Genomic DNA, 19,458 nt, shown 5'->3' on the forward strand with positions numbered 1-19,458 from the left:
TTTGTATAATGACTACATTTTAACACAATATCACTAGATGCAAAGATGCTTGCCCTTCAAATTTTGTTCCTAGGTTAATGTTACATATATCAGATAATTCCAATTGTTTTCGATTGAATCAAGAGGGTCAGCAGTGGTGAAAAAATATGAGAACCATCTAATGCAGTATTAGGTAGTTGAAGTTTTGTGGACCTAGCTGAAACTTTGACTGTTGACCTTGGCCTGAGTATCTTATATCTCTCTGAATTTCTTGATGCATATTTCAACGGACTGCTTTTCAAACTTCAAAACATTGTTTTAAAGTGAGAACATAATCTCTTTAATTTTCAGGGAAATTTTTTGTTTTGGTTGAGGTCAAGTGGCGGTAACAGTCCAATTAAGTTTCATCAATAAATTCAACGTATATCCATAAACAAAAGATTCAACAGATGCATAGATAGAAACATGAGCAGCCTACATGTACATCAAACTCTGTATGTACATAACCCTTATTAAATTTTGAGGTGAAAGTTTGTTTGAGGTCACCAAATTTCAAAACTGAAAACCTTAAAAACACAGCACCTGACCATTCATGACAAACTTCAGCTCATACTTGATATGGGGGCAAAACTTAGTAAAATATTTGCTGACATTGCCCCAGATGGGGGGGGGGGTAGAAATGCTGTGTAGAAAGTTAAATGGTTGTAATGTTAATGGTTACAAATTGAAAATCCTGTAAATGAGCAAATAAAAACTTTTTACTCAAATTTGTCTACATACTTGTGTGCCTAGTACTTTTTTTCTTATGTCATGTTATCGATATGATACATATGTCACTTTTTAATGAAGCATTATGAGTGAAAGCAAGCAATTTTGTGTTCAAGAAAAACCTTTTGAATGAATAGGTTTATGCATGGCCTTGAAAACAAGGCATGTATGGTTGTGTTGAAAACAAAGCAGACAATATGATACAAACTACAAGGCAGACATTACTAAAACAAAGAAAGTTGAAACAATGGTTGTTTCTCTGCAGTTAGTCTCATAAAGTAATAATCAGATTTTGGAAAGAGATGTTTCAAACGTTTCTTAAACTATGAATGCTCGGAATGATGCAGAGATCCGGAGGGAGGGCGTTCTACACTTTTGACCACACTTAGCAAATGACCTATCACCAAGGGTTGTAGTATTATGTTTAGAAAAAATGGAAAAGTATCCAAAACTTTATATCTGCAGGCTAAACCTGTACATCAACGAATACCATATAAAACTGGTATTTGACTATAACACTGTTGAAATGGGCATTGTTAGGGTGTTATAATGTGTCCTAGTATATAAATAATTATGAGGGCTTTCCTGCGGAGCGATGCGTGGTTGAAAAGAGAAAGCATACATGATGAGTTGCGTACATTTAGTACATCTATTGAGGTGTCTGTCTCACTCAAGACCTGGCAATCGAATGCCCTCCAAACTACTGACAATTGCAGCTGCTACTGCAACTACTAAACATACACATAACAGAAATATCATTGACATACACAGCAGCTGTCTAAAATACTTCAAACATGCAATACGCTACCCATGCCCTTAGAAAATGTTCTCATTTTTCCATGCATCTTTTCATAAATACAAATATTTTATTCATATTTCCTCATAATACATTTAAGAAACCCCAACCACACATGTAAATGTATTAAATATATATTAATACAGCTCAATCGTAAGGTGAAATCTAATCTTCCTGTCAGAGTACAAAATAAGAATGTTGATCGTGATTCAATTTTTGACCGTATGCAGGATATGCAGGACACAGAAATTCTATCATGATAAAACAGCAAAACCTTTGAGTCCGTCGGTTCCCGGACAAAGTGTATATGTACAAGACCAAAGTTCAGGCAAATGGACCCCAGGTACATTACTAAAGCAAAGACATGAACCACGATCGTATGAAATTCAAACCGACTCGGGAGGAATCCTGAGGAGGAATAGGAAACATTTAAAGGAAGGGGAAAAGGTTCTACCCCAGTCAGAGATTATAAACCATAACTCTGACCCCAGTTCAGAAATAGAAAATATTCTGGCACCAGAACCAGAAGGTCCAGACCAACAAGAAGATGTTTATGTTACTAGGTCTGGTCGGAGAGTAAAGAAGAGAATAATGTTGGATTTATAATTTTTACAAGCTGTGTAGTATTGTTGCGAAATACTACCAGACTTACACAAAGCCCTTGTAATTATTAAGAAAGTTTAATTGAATTGTAGCCTATCTAAGACTCCCAACTTATTAAAGAAAGGGGGATGTAATGTTATTGAATATGCATTCATATGTCTGTGTGCAAACGATGCACTACGTTGTATAATCTGCACCTGTATGTTAATGAGCTGTGTATTTGCATATTGATATATAAGTTACAGCATGCCGTCTGCTTGTCCTTGTTCACCCTATCTCTCCATCTGTCAACAAGTAACCTTGGACATGTCATCCTATATATCTGTCCTGTACAGCATGATGTAACGCAATAAATTATAACATGTTATTTGTTAATACTCTACGTCGACTGTGTTCTACTTGATTGCTTAAAAGAACTCATATACCTAAACAAGGAAACATGACAACGTTATGCCGTAGCCTGACATTTACTCTACTAAAACATCTTAATTACACTCAACATACAACCAAACACTTGCCCAGCTACTACTTAAACAATTATGCTATTCTAAATAAAAAATTAAGGAGATATAAGTGGAAATCCTTCAATGCCTTTATACATATCCAGGGCTTCCTTTGAGATGCTCCCTGCATCTACCCATTGATTATATTTGGAAGAGTACCCGTGCCACTTGACCAGATACTGAGTTTCTCCCTTCTTCTGCCTCTTCTTAAGAACTTTCTCCACCGGGAAGAAATCAGCTGAAACAAAAAAAATACTTTTAATAGCATGGGAAACTTAATCATTTAACAATAATAGTGGTGAATGATTAATCAGGAAGTTGCTACTCCAGCTTGAAAACTATGTTCAAATTAGTAGGCCTATGCCCTAGAAGCAGGAACCCACAATGTGCAACAGATGTAAGCATGTTGAGAAATCTGTTAAAAGCAACAGAATCTCATCTACATTGTTAGTTAGGGTGTAATACTATGGAAAGAGGGTCACCATACCTGCTTCGTCCTCCTGCTCTTTTTCTTCTCCTGCTTGTACCTCTTCATGCACATCTTCCTCAGTATTTTCTGGACATGAGTGTAAGTCTTCAAATATGTCCAGCATAATGACTGCAGGTTCTATGGAGATTATGAAGATGATACATAGTTCCATTAGAAGTGCAAACTCATGCATCGGGATGTTACAATCTTCGTTACTTCCAATGAAATGAGATGATGAAAGGGATAAAAAGAATAAACAATTTGCTAATTCAGCACAATGTAATGACTGGAAGTAATGGTACCATTCACATTTAAGAAGGACAGAAGCTACAAGTTAATGACTTTAATGTAATTCACTTCTGTCGTGGATATTTATGTGAGACTCATTAGTTTTAATAAGAAACAATCACATTGGGAATTACATCATGCACTGGACATGACATTTGTCACTTTTTAGGATAGGAATGCTCACTGGCACACTGAGTACTAACAAGGGTTTGCCTGAGTGTCATGGTGACAAATACTCCCCTAAGATACTACAAAATCTTTGTCACTCCAGTAACTTTTGGAGATAATAGATACAAAATAAATACCCTGTAATATATCACCTTGCATGTCACTAATTAAATCTGACATTTCACATGATATGTCCACGCTTCTCTCTGTGAGATATCGTGTTTACAAGCTTTACTTCACAACACATACACATGCATGCATCACGACTATAAAGGTTACAATTATCATCAAAACCAAAAATGATGAAATGTAATGCTTGTTGTATGCATAAGCAAAGAATGTTCTAACCACTGCAATAAAGATAGAAATGAAGTAGAACATGACAGCCAAACCACTAACCTTCTTGGTCGTAGGATGGATGAACAGCTTCATCACGCGTCTAGAGCCTTGGTCTTGGTCTAGCATTTGACTATAATCACTCACAGACACTGCAAACAGAAATTACAGAGAAAAGGGAACAAACACAGTGAGCCAGCACATTATATAAAATTGATTATATTTGTTTTGTTTTAAGCTTTGATATGTGCAATTCTGCTGCCGACATATTAACATTCTGATCATGGTCACTACAAAACTGCAGAACAAAACTGCAGAACTACAATTAGTCTGAGTGTAGTACAGTCATTTTGCTCCAAAGAATTTTTAACAAATGGTCAACTAGCTTAAACCAAAAGGTTTAGATTTTGAACAGGAAGTGAAATGACTTGTGCTGTAAATCGAACAAAAGATATTTTTAAAAAGTATGTTATATCAGCAAACTTTAAGGTCGATATAAGGTGTGTACATACCATGTTCATTTTCTGGTGGGCAATTGGCATCTGGAGTAATAGTTGCATTGCTGGAAGAACCTTGTGAGGAAAAGCAATGAAAGTGAAATAAATTTGATTGGTTACAATATGTTCTCATGAGAACTTACACACACTATAAGTATATACAACAATATATGGACAATATAAATGTGTACAGTCATGAGCACCATTACAGGACAAAAAAACAGCAAGTACCCTAAGCCCAGGTCAAAATGTTTATGCAGTGGTGTAACTATAACATACCACTATCTCTATTATGGACAGACCCCTCCCTCCTCCATTTCAGTGAATATATTTCATTGTGATTATTTCCCTTTAAGCTGGTATTGTGTGTACCTACCAGCATGTATCATGTGACAATTTCAATGAAGTTCTGCAGCAAAAACACCCAGCCCCTATGTCCACCCACCCCTCCCCCCCCTCCTCTCGTTTCATGCTTATGTAAGTGTTCCAATTGTCCTGCTAAGCTTTATAACAATTGATGACTGTAAATGACTGTAAAAAGCAAAAGGATATCTGCTCACTGAAAGGTATAACACTAGTTTGCCTCGTGAGCTGGCTTTACTAGTAAGACATACAAATAGAACAACAAACTTACGGATGGTAATACTATTTTTGCTGTGTAATATTGCTTGCAGATCATGGACTCCATACGCAGACGGTCGTTTACAGGTAATACCAGGTGACAGACCATCTACCACAATATTCCCCATAGCAAGCTGCTTGTAGCTCATTGCTCTCCTGCCCGTACCTGCATCTGTGATCATATAAACCAAACATGTGTCCTTAAAATGTTGCAGGGATAGCAATGTGCCTTAAATCAGATAGCTAGTAACATAGTTGACTAGTTTACATGATAAACTCAAGTTCATGCCTCCATCCAGCTAACAGTGTAATATTAACACACAAGAACTGTTCTATTCACTGGAAACCTTCCCAACATTATAGCTTTTCAAGTTTCCTTAAGTTGAAAACATTTTAATTCCTTTAACATGCATAGCTGGTGGTTTTTCTACATCCTCTAATCTGTTCATATTTATGTTACATCTTTTCACTTCAATTATGACAAATTGCATTATGTTATTGTGGGACTCAGTAAAACCTAGCACTTTAGGAAAAAATCCTATTTTCACAAACATTCCTAAGCGCTCAAGTGACTGTAGTTCACCCTGACGTAGATGTGTGGAGTTGTGTGAGGAAAACCTTCGATACAGCTATTCACTTCAGTACGGTACTATGCCTATACGACACTCTGTCAAATATAAACTGTTAGTATAAAATGCCAATGATTTGTGATAGTAGTATGTTGCCAATACACTTTTTAGAACCAAAGTTTTAGTTTCTGTGTTTCCCAGTCATCAAACCGACGAAAAACGCTGCAGGCTTTGGATTTATTTTGTCAGGAGAACTCGCAAAGACTTTCTCGCTCCCAGGTTTCCCACCGTATGCCGGCAAAAATATGTTCAGCACACTTCAGAAACGATGACTGGGACAGAGGAAACATTCTTCCGAATAGTTTCCTTGGGACGAATTGGCGTTATGTAAGATGTTTACTTCTAAACTCAGAATTGTTACCTTTTGTACATCAATTTTTTTTACCCTGGTCATAATTACCGTCACATTTCAGTCTGTGGGTGGTATAAGCAATATCTTTCATATGCCAGGCTGACCGTTGTTCTCACGTCACTTAGTCATATCTAGGTAAATCCAGGTTTATACGGACGGGTTATAGACAATGGGGATGAGAGAAAATATGACTTATTCAACCAGCGAAGAGTTTAAGTTTTTTTATTTACCTTAGGAAGAATAATGGGCTATACTAGATCGATACTGGTTAGTTCCATATTTGGGCCTTCTGTTAATAGAGATAGTCATCCTTATTGGTAGGCTGGAAGTATGCTTTGAATATTTGGCATGTTTGCGATACCATTTGAGATTATCCATGCCAATTGTGCTCGACTACCGACTACCTAATGTATATATTTTCCTGAGACGGTAAAAGTTCATGCATTTTTCACTTTTGAAACTCTTAAAATGTGTAACAAGGAATCCATCAGGTATTTTTTTTCTGTGGTGTTCCAATTGCTTGTGTATCTGCTTTTGTGGAGTTGTGACTTGCTGAAAGCATTATACTTTATGGCAGCAAGATTGAGACATATACCCCGCAGAGCTTTGTATTTCTTGGATTCAACTGCATCCACTCACCGAAACTAACTGCAAACACGATTAATTGCAACAAAAATGAAGAAATACCTGAAATGTTGATATTTTTCACAAGGTAAGAATCGGAATTGTGGTAATGCCTCAATATCATACCCCACACTATGTAAAGTGGCCTATAATGGCAACGAATCTTACAAAATATGATCAGTCGTTGATGCAGGTTTGTAACCATAATTTACTTGTAATTGAAGAACTGCCAACCAAAATGAGTTCAAGTAGCCATGTGTGAACAATTCTAACAACCATTTCTTTCTCCTGTAGCTGCATGTTTATTGCAAGAACGAAGTTAATAAATGGCTCACTTTCTTAAGAGAAGTACGAGGAAAGTCCATTGTTATTGTTTTGCGTATGGGGTACCCTCTGCAGAATGACGACACACGGTGACCTGTACGTTCATTAGCTTGTACGCATCACATTTCTGGTCAGTAAGAATCTGCTAACTTTAACATCAAATTTCTTTAAATTGCTTTCTTTTTCAACTAAACGGAAACCACAGTATTGTTTGTGTAGTAAATACTTTACTATGAGCCGAAAAATTGGAGTATAGTATTTTAATGTCTGCAGCTCATAATAACGAACAATCAATATTAGGCAGCTAATGTAAGTAGCACTGTGAACAATTGGGAAACTGATTGACTGATGTTCCAGTTGTTTGTATTTCACTCAGCAATTAAAGAATGGAATTTGACTTTATCATATCAAAAAAATTCCTGTTCATTGCTAATGAGTTATAAGTGACAATAAGACAATAATAATATTTCTCTCCCAAGATGCAATCGATGAACGTGAGTTAGTCAGTTTCACTTACAGTATTTTTCGTTAAAGATCTCCTGCACGCTGGAACGTAGTGTTGCACGGGTTGCTTCTTTAACAGGACCATCAGCATTACCCCCTATTGAATAAAACAGAAAGAAGAAAAAAATCACAAGTTTGATCGACCTTCAAAATGAATGTATGACCTTTGAATATTTCCTCATATGCAGTTGATATTTGTGGGATAATTGTATGTATATATATATATAAATGTATATGTATGTATATTAGATCATCCTGCAAGCAGGAACTCGCGCTACTTGTGCTACTGTACATTACACCACCTAATAGATTTGACTTCTACTGGAAAACCCATTCATATAATTGCTCTACTTACTACTTCAAATTTATATCAGCAACTCTTTTTTTCTTGGTTTGCTAGAATTTGAAAGGGATGTTGGTCGGTAAGAGGGATGAAGTCAAAGCAATCTGAATTCCAGGCATTAAAGTCTCTATGCCACTTGACTAATAAATAACTGCAATGAATAATAACTCAACAATGAAATTGTTTTGCATACCTATAACACTCAGTCCAAATTTTCGTAAGAGTTCTACCTCTTTATCTAAAACTTTTGGCCTTCAGTAGTTCCCGAACTATGGAGATTTTGCTCTGTATCTATGGCAACGAACATTGCTTCATAGTCCAATACTTGAAGTTGAAAACACTGGAAAGAAATGAAGAACAATTATATTACTCCCAGTAATACGAACAAACATTTAAGCACCCTCAACAATCTCACACACGCACACACACAGTTCATTGCAATATTCAGGTAAATTATTGAATTGCTAGTTATTTGAGTCAACGATATCATAGCAGATATGCTTGTGACCTCTATGAAAGAATACAGTAACTGGAGTTAACATGCAACATCACAGAGTCAATCTGCTTCACTGGTTATGACTTTTGTGATAATTTGATTGTGATTGTTGTTTTTTGTTTAATACTTTGAAATATGACTTTGCTGTTCTTCAGTACAGAGCAGAAAATTCCCTCACCCACTACTACTGAAATCACATCACTGTAGCTTCCTAGTTGGATATTAATAAAGCAATAAGAACAGTGAAGGTTTTTCCTCTGCTTTAATTGCAATAATATAACACTAATATTTCCACTTTATATTTCTATAGTAAAAAATGTGGAGGTACGTAGCGGTTCCATGCAGGTTCTATCATATGGGGGAAATTGGTTAGAGTTTGCATCTTAATTCTTATGTCAAGTGTCAAGTGCATGGGAATTTTGTACTAGAGTATTTTCATCAGTAATGAAATATAGAGAAACATAATTTGGCATAGTCATTGGAGTCCAACTCAGGCAATAAAAATATAAGTGAAAGCCTATTTAATTAGCAGCCATGATAACACCTGCAATGTCATACCTACAGATGGGAGTGAAACAATATGCAGCTCTAATTGTTTTCTACATGCATACAGATTGTTATAGTCATCAGTCTTCCACTGAAATTTCTGCAGTATGTAACTGACATACCATGAAATTGTGTTTATAAACACTCTCACTGCAAATGATAGCCTTTGGTTACTGCTATTTCAGTTTTTTACCATTTTCTTGATTTCAGTCAAAATGTGCCTGGCCATGACCTTCTTATGCTCCTGCCTGATTGTAGCACCTTCGGCTTCCATCCTATTTTTGTTATCTGCTTGCTCCTTGTATTTGCTTACTTCTGGTGTACCCTTGACTTTCTTCCATGCTTCATTGGCTTTGTTAAGGGTTGTAGCCTGGGTTTCAGGTGATGTTGCTGCAAAACAAAGAAAAATTGAAGATAAACTCATTTAGGCAATTATGATAAAAGGCAGCTCAATGTCAGTATTTTATCCAGATAGCTGCATCCCTAAAGGTGGTTAATTACTTGGAATTCAGACAGAGAACTTGTTTCATGCAATGAATGTACGGAGTGTAGCACATATAGACCACTCCAGACAACATAACATAGTATTACTTGACTACTTGCATGCAGATCTATTGTACACATTTGTACATGTGCAGGAGACAAACCCATGTCCTATATCCCACAAACTATGCATGCTTACATAGAAGAACGATATTTTGAACACAAAATGACTGGAACCAGTACACGACTTGTGATCAGGCCTCAAGTAATTAAATTCTCACAAACAATCAGGACTAGAGAACACTATGAATCTTGATCAGGCATTGCAAACTTAATATAATGAACACATGTTAATAATCTCTAGAAGTAGGCTCCAATTCAAATTCTTGAATATATCCCAGGCATATCTATGTCACATCGTAAGCCATACATGACCTTGATCACAAGCTCATGAACAACACAGATACCAATCATCCAACTTCATCAAATTTTATTCAGTTACATTGGACACTGTGTGAAAAGAAGAATCTTTCCAAATTTGGACACAGAGACAGGCTGACAGACAGATAGACTTATGTCAGACAGACATGATATCCTTACCTTGGTTGCATATAGGTGAACATTGTCATGTTGAGCTGTGTATGAGCTGACTTATGGTAAAGAAATCATAAAAAGCTCACCACTTTCTCTTTTTATGGCAATTTAGTAACCAACATGTCACCCTACATTTTGTGAGTCCTGTGTTGGATTTTAGACTCCCATCCCAGTCAGAAAGAGCAAACACCTGGGTGTAGTACCACCATTATGATCAGTACGAGTATCACATTTTCTTAATTTGTTTTTATTTGAAATGTCAGGGCATGCATGCTAACAATGATTGTGGGAAGGATAGAAGGGGGGGGGGAGGCCTCAAGCCACCTCCTTCACAACCACCACAAAGAAAGCCAATAGTAAAGCTGGATGTTTGCTCAATTCTTCTAACAATACAATTAAAAGACTTGTGACTTGCATCAGTAACAAGGTTGGATTTTCTTGACTACTCAAATATAATGAACTTCATGTCTACTGTACCCACCATGTCCTGAAATATACTCTGCCATGAAGCAGCTATAGGCACTCTTTTTCCTGGGTTTTAGTGAAGGTACTTTGCTGCGGCTGCCAAATTTTCTTCTGACTTGCTTTTTTTTTTTTTTGTCAATCCAGTTCTAATGAGATATATAAAAAAAATTCATAAAAAAAGGTGTCTAGTGTCATTCAAACAATTACAAACAATCCAATAAAGTATGATCAAGTCAGAAGCTAAATCTAATCTAGTGATGGTAGTGGCCTAGAGATATTGAACATTCCTGGAACATTTCTTCATGTTTGTCTTTCAACCTTCTCAACTATTGAATGCAAGTTTTAATCGTCAGATTAATAAGACAGATTTGGTCAACTCAGCTTACCAACATTTGGCTCATCAACATCACGGTAGCTGATGGCAATTGCCATGCGTGGCAAACATTGAATGAATATTCACTGCTGCAAGTGTAGGTTACAAATTTTGGTAAACAGTGTAATCCATTCAAAGTCCAGACAAGCCTAAAAATATGCTGATGTAGCACATTATGTTGCCAATGAATTTAAGTGAAAGGAGGTTGAAGTCCAGTATATATGTTATAACGTAATGATGGGAGATGTAGGTTTAATGGAAAAGAACTTGCCACGCTGCTGCTAGACTTGCTTCAAATAATTAATGTAGAGCACTACAGAGCAAACACATTTAAGCCTTGCAAGGCCAAGGCCCCCAGCTTTCTACATACTCAGTAGCAAAGATGATGATTTCTTAACCTGAGCTCTGAGATATCCTGCTAGCCTGATTGCTACAGGCTGCCATACAATGATATAATTCCAATGAACCCAAATTATGTAAATTTTCAAATCAATCTGCTAACTCTGTATTAGGAAGACCCAAACATAACTTCTTTCACAATGCGCTGGAAATACATTCAGCTGTGACATTTCAGGAAATGGCCACAGATTGGGGTAATTTACCTCCACTATACAACAAAACATACAATTACATTATATGAAATAAATTTCTCCGTTTACACTGGACCCCCTGAAGGAGTTCAGGTCCAACCTAGGAGATCCTGAGATTATGAATGGTAAATTTGTTCTGTAGTTCAGATGCAGATCTGAACCATCAACAGTTTAAAGACCTTGTGTTTGAGGAATTTAAAAGATAAGCTCTGCAAAGGGGTAGTAGATCCCTAACAAAGCTGTTCATTCATGACCACAGATCAACTGGGACCTTTACACAAATTATGTGACATAGTTTTATACAGGCAATACAGCTGTATTGGTCACATAACACTTTTCCAAAGGCTTGATCACACACTGGGGATCTAAGTGTAAGCAGGATATTCATGATAAACTAGCCTTTTGAAAGAACTGTCCAGTGTATAGCTGGGATGGGGGGGGGGGGGGGGTTGAGGGGTAGTGGGATTAATTAATAGAACATCCAAATTTGCAATCTTACAAATGTCAGATACATGTCATGTTTGCAGCATTTCTTAAAGGTTAATGACTAATTAATCTGCTGACCAGGGTAAGAATGAGTAGGCCTATGTACTATGTAAACACTGTATAAGGGTATAAAAGAATGCAATTATCTCAATTCTCAAGAGAACAGACAGGCATGTATCATGGCTTGCATGAAACTGCTCACTCTGGTCTGTGAGTCATAGAGTACTGCTCCTATGGGAAATTAAACAGGGAGTGTTTCCTACACTATATTGACACATAGACAAGACAAGTGCTATACAATGTGTCCAGGTAAGACCTAATTTATGAGGTTTCTGAGAGATGCAGAAGTGATGACCTCTGAATTGACAGAACAGTTTGCAGAATTTACACCTGCACCATCCCTAGCCGATGTACAGTACAGCTGTTCACCGACTTTCACGTTCTGATTAAATATGGATTAATTTTACATGGCACAACTGACTCTACCAGCCATTATTAGCATTCTTACTGGAAAGACCCTAGAGTACATTTAAGTGGGCTTTCTAACATCACGCCCGCCCGGGTTGAGCTCTCAAAATATCAAACTCATAGGAAACGAAACAGCGGTGGCAGAAAATTAACTCATTGTTCAAATTTGAGCAAAATAATAAATATTAAACTGACCTTTATTCTTCTGGCACTTAATGAAGTTTGTTTTGTTAACTCCAATATCTTTTTCTTGTTCAAACTGCTCCCATAACTCTGCAGCCCATTACACCAATATTCCTCAAGTAGTTTAATCTCATCAGCAGTAAGTGAATTCCTACAAAAGAAACAGAAATGTAAATTCACCTGGGGAAGCAATTTATTTAATTTACAAGAAGCCTATTTAGCAACATGTAGTCATATTTCAAAAGCATAATTGCTTAAATGCTTGTTAAATTTTTATTTACGTTTTAATTAAACCAACCAATATTACATGTACTAGCAACTTTATAATGGACTTTACAAAATTGAAGGTTTACTGTATTTGGCCCTATATGCTAGATTTTCAAATATGATCACCATTGGACAAAATTCTTTAATCTTTTTATTACCAATCTAGAGGAAATTTACCATTTCTGCATGTCCTTACTTGGCAATATTCAGGTGAGCATGCAAGGTGCCGAGGTCTTTCCTACATTATGCCTAGCTTGTCCTCACTATTTGATTTACAAGTGACTTCAAGGTTATATGCTACCTCAGTTGATTCTTCTCTAATTTGTCAATGGGGAATATGGCAAGACTTTAGAAGGTTGTAACTAGGGTAAATGTCATCACAGCTGCTGCTTAGGGTTAATGCCATAAATTTAACCTCAAAATCTTCTCAAGCTTAGATAAATTCCAAGGACAGGATGCACCAACAAATTGCAGTGGAATTGATATTTATTTCAGAAACACTTAGTTTCTACAGCACTAGTCAACAGGCCTGGTAACAGCTAAAAGAAAACCTCCTTTAGGAACAGTTAAAAGAATATCACTACATTGATTGAGGATGGGGGGAATGAAAACAAACTATAGGCTTATGTTGTAACTGCCCTGTATACAGAATGTTAGATAAGGGATACCTGTAAAACATTTGAAAATATTTAGAGCAATAAGAACAATGTGCCAATTAGCTATGAGTAGATGGAAAATGAACAATTGGTATTGTCACCATTATTATGTAGAATAATGGTTGACTAACTTCATTGTATTGATCGATGGCAGAGGCATAAAGGGGCCCGGTTAGACCCTTCCCCAATCACTGATGAAATGATAGTCCCCCACATCAGCTGCTAGTATTTCAGCTTTCATCCTAAAATTAGTGTCTTCTAGTTTCATTTAATGACACAGTTGTTATTAAGATGTGTTGTTGTATGAACCATTTGTTTTGGCAATACATTTAAGTCAAGTGTAAATAGCTTCAAGTCAACTAACAGCCAACATTCACTTTTTTGTGAAGAATGGTGAAAGGTTCAAATTCTGCACACTTGTTCTGATTAATTTTTTTTATTCTTGTATTTCCATTTTATTTTGACCATTTGGTGACCCCACCCCCCCCCCCCGCCCCTCCTTTTTTAAGTATCCAGCTTAATACCTGCATGGAAAAGGAAACTCATATTTTGGTTTTGAAGTGTAGGGTTGCAGTTTATTTGCCTTAAATCACTTACTGTTGATTAATTCTTTCACTGCGTTATTAATAAATGGGTAATAAAATTTAGAAAGATATAGAACGTTCCATTGGCTACTACACTAAATATGATTAACTCATAGCTGCATGATTTCAAACTCTGAAAACACTTTAGTTCACTGACATATTCTTTCCCCCTGCCCCCCCCCCCCAAAGAAAAACAGTAACAGCTGACAGCAACCCAATTGTACATCCAAGAGCCAATGACACTGATACATTGGAAACACATTCAAACTGCATAAATATATACAACATGTGGGGACCAGTATATGAGAGGGGGCAGACCTCCTTAGACAATGCCATGTGTGTGCACTAAAAAATTCATTACACAATATGTAAATAATGATATCATCCATGACCACTCCTCCCCCCCCCCTTCCTTCTGATTCCACTACATATACAGAGAGTTACAGTAGTGGCATGGAATCATGTACTATCAGGAATATGTACAGAAATGTGAGAAATTTTTCCTACTGAAGAGTATGTAATGAAAACACGCATCACTTGGGTTTCAATGAAGCATGTTTTTTTGTGAAGAATCTAACAAATCGAAGTAAAGCTATGTCTCAGATGTACTGTAATCTTCTTGGGAAACAGTGTTACCCTTCACCTATGTATACTTTTTCAGTCTGTGATATATGGTGGGTACAAGCAAGGTATCACACACAGACACGCACGCATGCAAACAGATACTGTATGCACACTCACACGGCAGCATGGTTACAAAGTGTATGATTTCATTGCAACCAATGAGAGTAAAATTTCATAACATACCATAAAGCTTGATACAGATCCAGATTTTTAACGTAAATTTCTTTCCAAGAAAGATTGATTTCTGTAAAAGATGAAGAAAAGATACTTTCTCTTTTGCTTGAATATAGCTATGTAAGCAACAAATGCAGGTACATTACGTTAAAGGTTACATACAATTTACATACAAGCTCTACTAGCCAAAAACATATTATATGTACAAGAGCTTGCAGGCCAAAAAAAAACAATTTGCATCTAACTTTTGTTTCGTTTTTTTGTCCCATTCGAAGAGTCCTTCACTTTGAGAAATCTGGCCAAGCAGTATGCATTCCAGGAAGACAGTAAAGTAACAATTTAGGGAAAAAATTGTCAATCTTGAAAGATACAAGAAAAACACCTGGCAGCTGACTCTTATTGTAAAGGATAATGACAAATGAAGTCTTAGGACAATTCATAGCAAACAGATTCAGCGTAAGAACAATATATTTAAAATATGTTTCAATCTTAACAAATCTTCTTCAACGGCAAACTGTTTGCTCTGAAGAATAATCTGTCAAGATCAAAACATCAGGCCTAGAATTACTTTTGTCATGTTGATATAAAAGGGTTTTTAGCATTGTTTATCTTATTAGTGGAATCTTGACTGAAATGAAAAAGTATAATACAAAAAGCACAGCAATCCTAAAGATAATACCCTCTTCTCCAAGCATCAAGCCCTGAATTATTGAGAGAAGTCATAAACTCACACTTTGATGTTTTTTGCTTCTTTGCCAAGATTGTTTTTGCTTCCTCGTGCCATGACTTAATGGTGTTCATGGTGACAGTAACTATAGGAATAATATGAAAGCACAAACATATCATAATTTTACATCTACTTGCCAATATATGGAGAATGCAAAAAGAGCTAGGATGAAAGAACTAACACTGAAACACCTCTGCAAGAAAAGGCTATTGAAAATATTGGAAAAAATAGTGGTGCTGTTGACAATTTTCATCCTGCAATGGAACTGATATTGTTGTACGTCATGAACGAGTGTGTTTGATGCTAATTGTAACTTACATTCTTTACAAATGCGACTTAATTTGCTTTCAGACTGTCTGGTGATATCTTTTGCCTTCTGCAATGACACACAGAGGAAAGTGCCTAAATTTGGGAAAGGAAAACAAAGAATATAGTATAAATATCAATATTTTTGAGTGGAATCATTAGCAATTATAACGGCTCACAAGGTCAAGAACCAATAATATAGCAGTATATAGGCCTACCTCACTTGTATATGCATACCTCAGTGAGAGTTGCCAAGGGGGAAGGGTTAGGGAAGTGTTGTGAGAGAATCTTCCCAAGTTGTGTTTCTTAGATTTTGTGCACTTGAGAGGGGGGGGGTGGGTAAAAGCAGCTGAGTTATAACATTTAGTCATTTTAAGAAGGGAGGGTTGGAGGTGATGGTATGTGTGGGTGACTACTGTAACTAGATTCCTTGTTCTTTTGATGGTCGATCCACAGGATTGTCCACACAAGGTTCTGCACATGAGAACTTCTGTTACTTACCTTAAACCTTCCCTATACAGCTAACCATGCATCATACTGTACGTATGCCAATTTTCTAAGATAAAAATGCTTCATTATGCAAATAAACCTAAATACCCTATTAATTGGCAATTAATGACATAAATTTGGAAACAAGATACTCTATAGTTCACCATTTGTGACCAAAGTGGCAGGTTCTGATATTGAGTAATGTGTGCATACTTAACTTAAAAAGTTCGATTGTACCTGTTCACTTATCAGCTCTATCAGCTGTAACTTCTAGCTAATGCAGGCATAATTATAGCATGTGTGCAGTAATCAGGGTTGTGGTGATTTTGATTCTCCACGGAAAAAAAAATCCTAAGTCTACTTTGCTCCTGATTTTATTTATGAATTAACCTAATACAAGTATGGTGAATCTTAATGTAAACACTACCTAATTTCTGCTCACATATCCCAGCACATATAGATGAGATGTCTGTATCCGTAATGTATGTAGGCCTACTACCACAAAAAGAATCATATCTCTACAATGTATTTGCGGTGCTGGCTGAAACAAAAAATATCACAATATGGTGATTCTTTGCTTTTTTTTAGTTATGTCACAAAACAAATTTTAATAAGTAACACATATCAAGACTTAGCCTACAAAACCAATTTCTCTGTAAGTGCTGCAAATCACTCAAATTGCATAATCTTGGAAGTTCATCAATTGTGTATTACTGAAGCAAATTGGTTGTGGCACACAGTATTACTTGGTAGAAATGGTCTGTCATATGGTTTGAGAAAGTTGTCTTACTGTACTGACTGAGATAGTTGATGCATATGCACATGGTAGTCATTAACTTAACATCAATAACTGATCATGTAAGGCGCATTCATTAAAGTAACTCACTAAGGTTTGCAAGTTTGCATGCAGAATAATGCAACAGTGCATTGCTTAGAAGATCGATCCTGTGTGATTGGGTCATCTCTTTGGTGATATGAGAGAACTTTCTCAGAAATGACCATAATCTTTCCATACATTCCCCGTCCGTTCGGCCAAATGCTTTCTTCCATCTTGTGCTATACGACATCTACACCACCAAAAATAAAAAAACAGAGAATGCTGATAATTATTAATTTAAAGCAAAATTCACAAATCTCTATTAGTAAAGTCAAGGTCTGGTGTATTGGCCCTCAATGAATAAGTCATTACTCGCCACATGATCTGATGTGCTTGATCTACCAACCAATGAACATATTGCTTTAAAGCCAACACACATGTTCTCTGTACAAAAAGCATCTAAGCAGAATGTAAGCAGAGCAGACTGTACCTGTCTAGCCTGTAATGTCACTTACGAATGATGTTATGTAACCACAGATTTTTTCAAATATAACATGCACTGACAAGGTGAAATGGGAGCACTTAAGTTGATAGATCAACTAAACGAATTAAGACCAAAAATTAATTAACAAATTTCTGCAAATGACACAGGTTAAACCAGCCCTCCCCTCACCGTGCCCCAACTCCCAGCGGACTAACATATAATACAATACATGTGCTCCATATATACATCTAGTACACTAGCTGTTTCCTTATCAACATTCTGTGATTTGGTTCCACCAAAAACAATATAATACTGGTATTGTACTTACTTTAGGTTCATAGTTACATGCACAATTTAAAAACTGTAACGGTCTCCAATTAACTCAAGGCACACACACTCACCTGCACACATGTTTGTATTACATCCAGACCGAGGACCCCATTGTATTTTCCATTGTTCAAATCCACGTACCCTAACCCTAACAATACCCCATACAATAGAATTTTTCTGAGGACGTGGTGATTCTTTAGCAGTCACAACCTAGGACCTGAAATTCTTTTGTTCAAGTCCTTGGTCAGATAGAAAAAACAAACGCACCCTCGCACACACACACACCCAATAAAATAGTATTTGTACATACATACTCATACTACTACCTCAATTATAAAACTAGGTGGCATATAACACTTGCAAGCCTGTTCTAAAAAATGAATAGTAAACCAAAAATTCTGTACGAGAGGAAAGCAGACAACTTGTCAGAAGCTTGCATGTGTTTACCTGGCAATGAAGTTTATGTCCATATGCATGAAATACAGGCAGTGCCATACCAAAACCTCCCAATTCCGGCATATTCCTCTGTGGATAAAGAACAATTGTTAATGATTTATTTAATTCAAAATATAAATTTGTTGTTTGCATTATACTCAATTGGCACTTCATGGACATTTATTAGACAGTTTTGTGGTCATGTATCATGTACTACAGTAACAAGAACACCAACAGTGCATAATATCTTACTATGAGGTGATAAGTAGTTAGGGAAGATGGATTTTGCAAGGCTATGGTAGAAAGGGGGCTGTAGTTTTCATGCAATGACCAATAAACACACTAATCACTTACTGTTACCAAGTTGCCAAAAAGGAGATAGTTGTAGTAAAAGCATTTAATATCTTAGATTGGTAAAAGGTACTTAACTACTATTTCATAACATTTTTTCCATTTTGGTACAAAACTTATCTTTTTGTTCTGTAACATTTACACTGTAATATCCTTGCTAATCTGTATAAGAAATGGGTATCACATTACTGAAAAGGAAATGACCACATATAAGGTCAACAAAATGTACCTGTATACAGTGGTTTGTGCTGTGGATCATTGCCACCATTGGATCATTTAAAGGCTCAGTTCTGGTCAGTACCAAGAAATGTCATATGGTTAGGAGACATGAGTTGACAAAGAAGGTATACACATGCACTTTAATGTGCTCTAATTGGATTCCAGTAATTGATGTTTCAGATAAAGTTAAAATTATGCAAAGGCAATTAATTCTCACTCATGCATGCTGATGTATACTTGATACAGACTGGGGGCATATGGCTGTTGGCTACATTCTTACTCCTACACCTTAAAGAGCTATCATCATTTCAAACATTTTAAACTCCTTAGTGATAAATGTAGTCACACATGATGTTAGTTCTTGAACATCCCATGTAGGCCACTGCATAGCCTATGATAACTGTAACCAACTGTTGTCATTGTCCATCTATTGCAACTGTGCGAGGAGAAGCATATTTTGTGTTTTCACAAAATGGCTGATGACTCTTACTGTAAGTGAACTTTGAT

At 36.4% G+C, this 19,458-nt stretch overlaps 2 protein-coding genes across 11 annotated transcripts in view; one reads left to right on the top strand and one right to left on the bottom strand.

Moving 5' to 3' along the window:
* LOC139977725 (uncharacterized) overlaps window positions 1-19,458 on the top strand; it is a 173,024-nt gene that overhangs the window by 76,638 nt on the left and 76,928 nt on the right. The window lies entirely within an intron of this gene.
* LOC139977759 (uncharacterized) overlaps window positions 224-19,458 on the bottom strand; it is a 32,192-nt gene continuing 12,957 nt past the window's right edge. For 3 of the 10 annotated variants that reach the window (XR_011796657.1, XR_011796659.1, XR_011796658.1), the window contains 10 exons: window positions 18,394-18,471; window positions 17,202-17,371; window positions 15,839-15,922; window positions 15,525-15,605; window positions 14,803-14,863; window positions 12,501-12,639; window positions 9,040-9,236; window positions 7,998-8,144; window positions 7,475-7,558; window positions 6,122-6,140 (listed from right to left, as the gene is read on the bottom strand). Coding sequence is in view for 6 of the 10 variants with exons in the window: in XM_071987390.1 (XP_071843491.1) it covers window positions 5,174-5,200; window positions 7,475-7,558; window positions 9,040-9,236; window positions 10,405-10,534; window positions 12,501-12,639; window positions 14,803-14,863; window positions 15,038-15,062 (663 nt within the window). In the remaining 4 variants the exon portion in view is untranslated. The other 7 variants (XM_071987394.1, XR_011796656.1, XM_071987390.1 and 4 more) reach the window with 7 other exon arrangements.

This window comes from Apostichopus japonicus, chromosome 12 (assembly GCF_037975245.1).
Source record: "Apostichopus japonicus isolate 1M-3 chromosome 12, ASM3797524v1, whole genome shotgun sequence".
Taxonomy (NCBI): Eukaryota; Metazoa; Echinodermata; class Holothuroidea; order Aspidochirotida; family Stichopodidae; genus Apostichopus; species Apostichopus japonicus.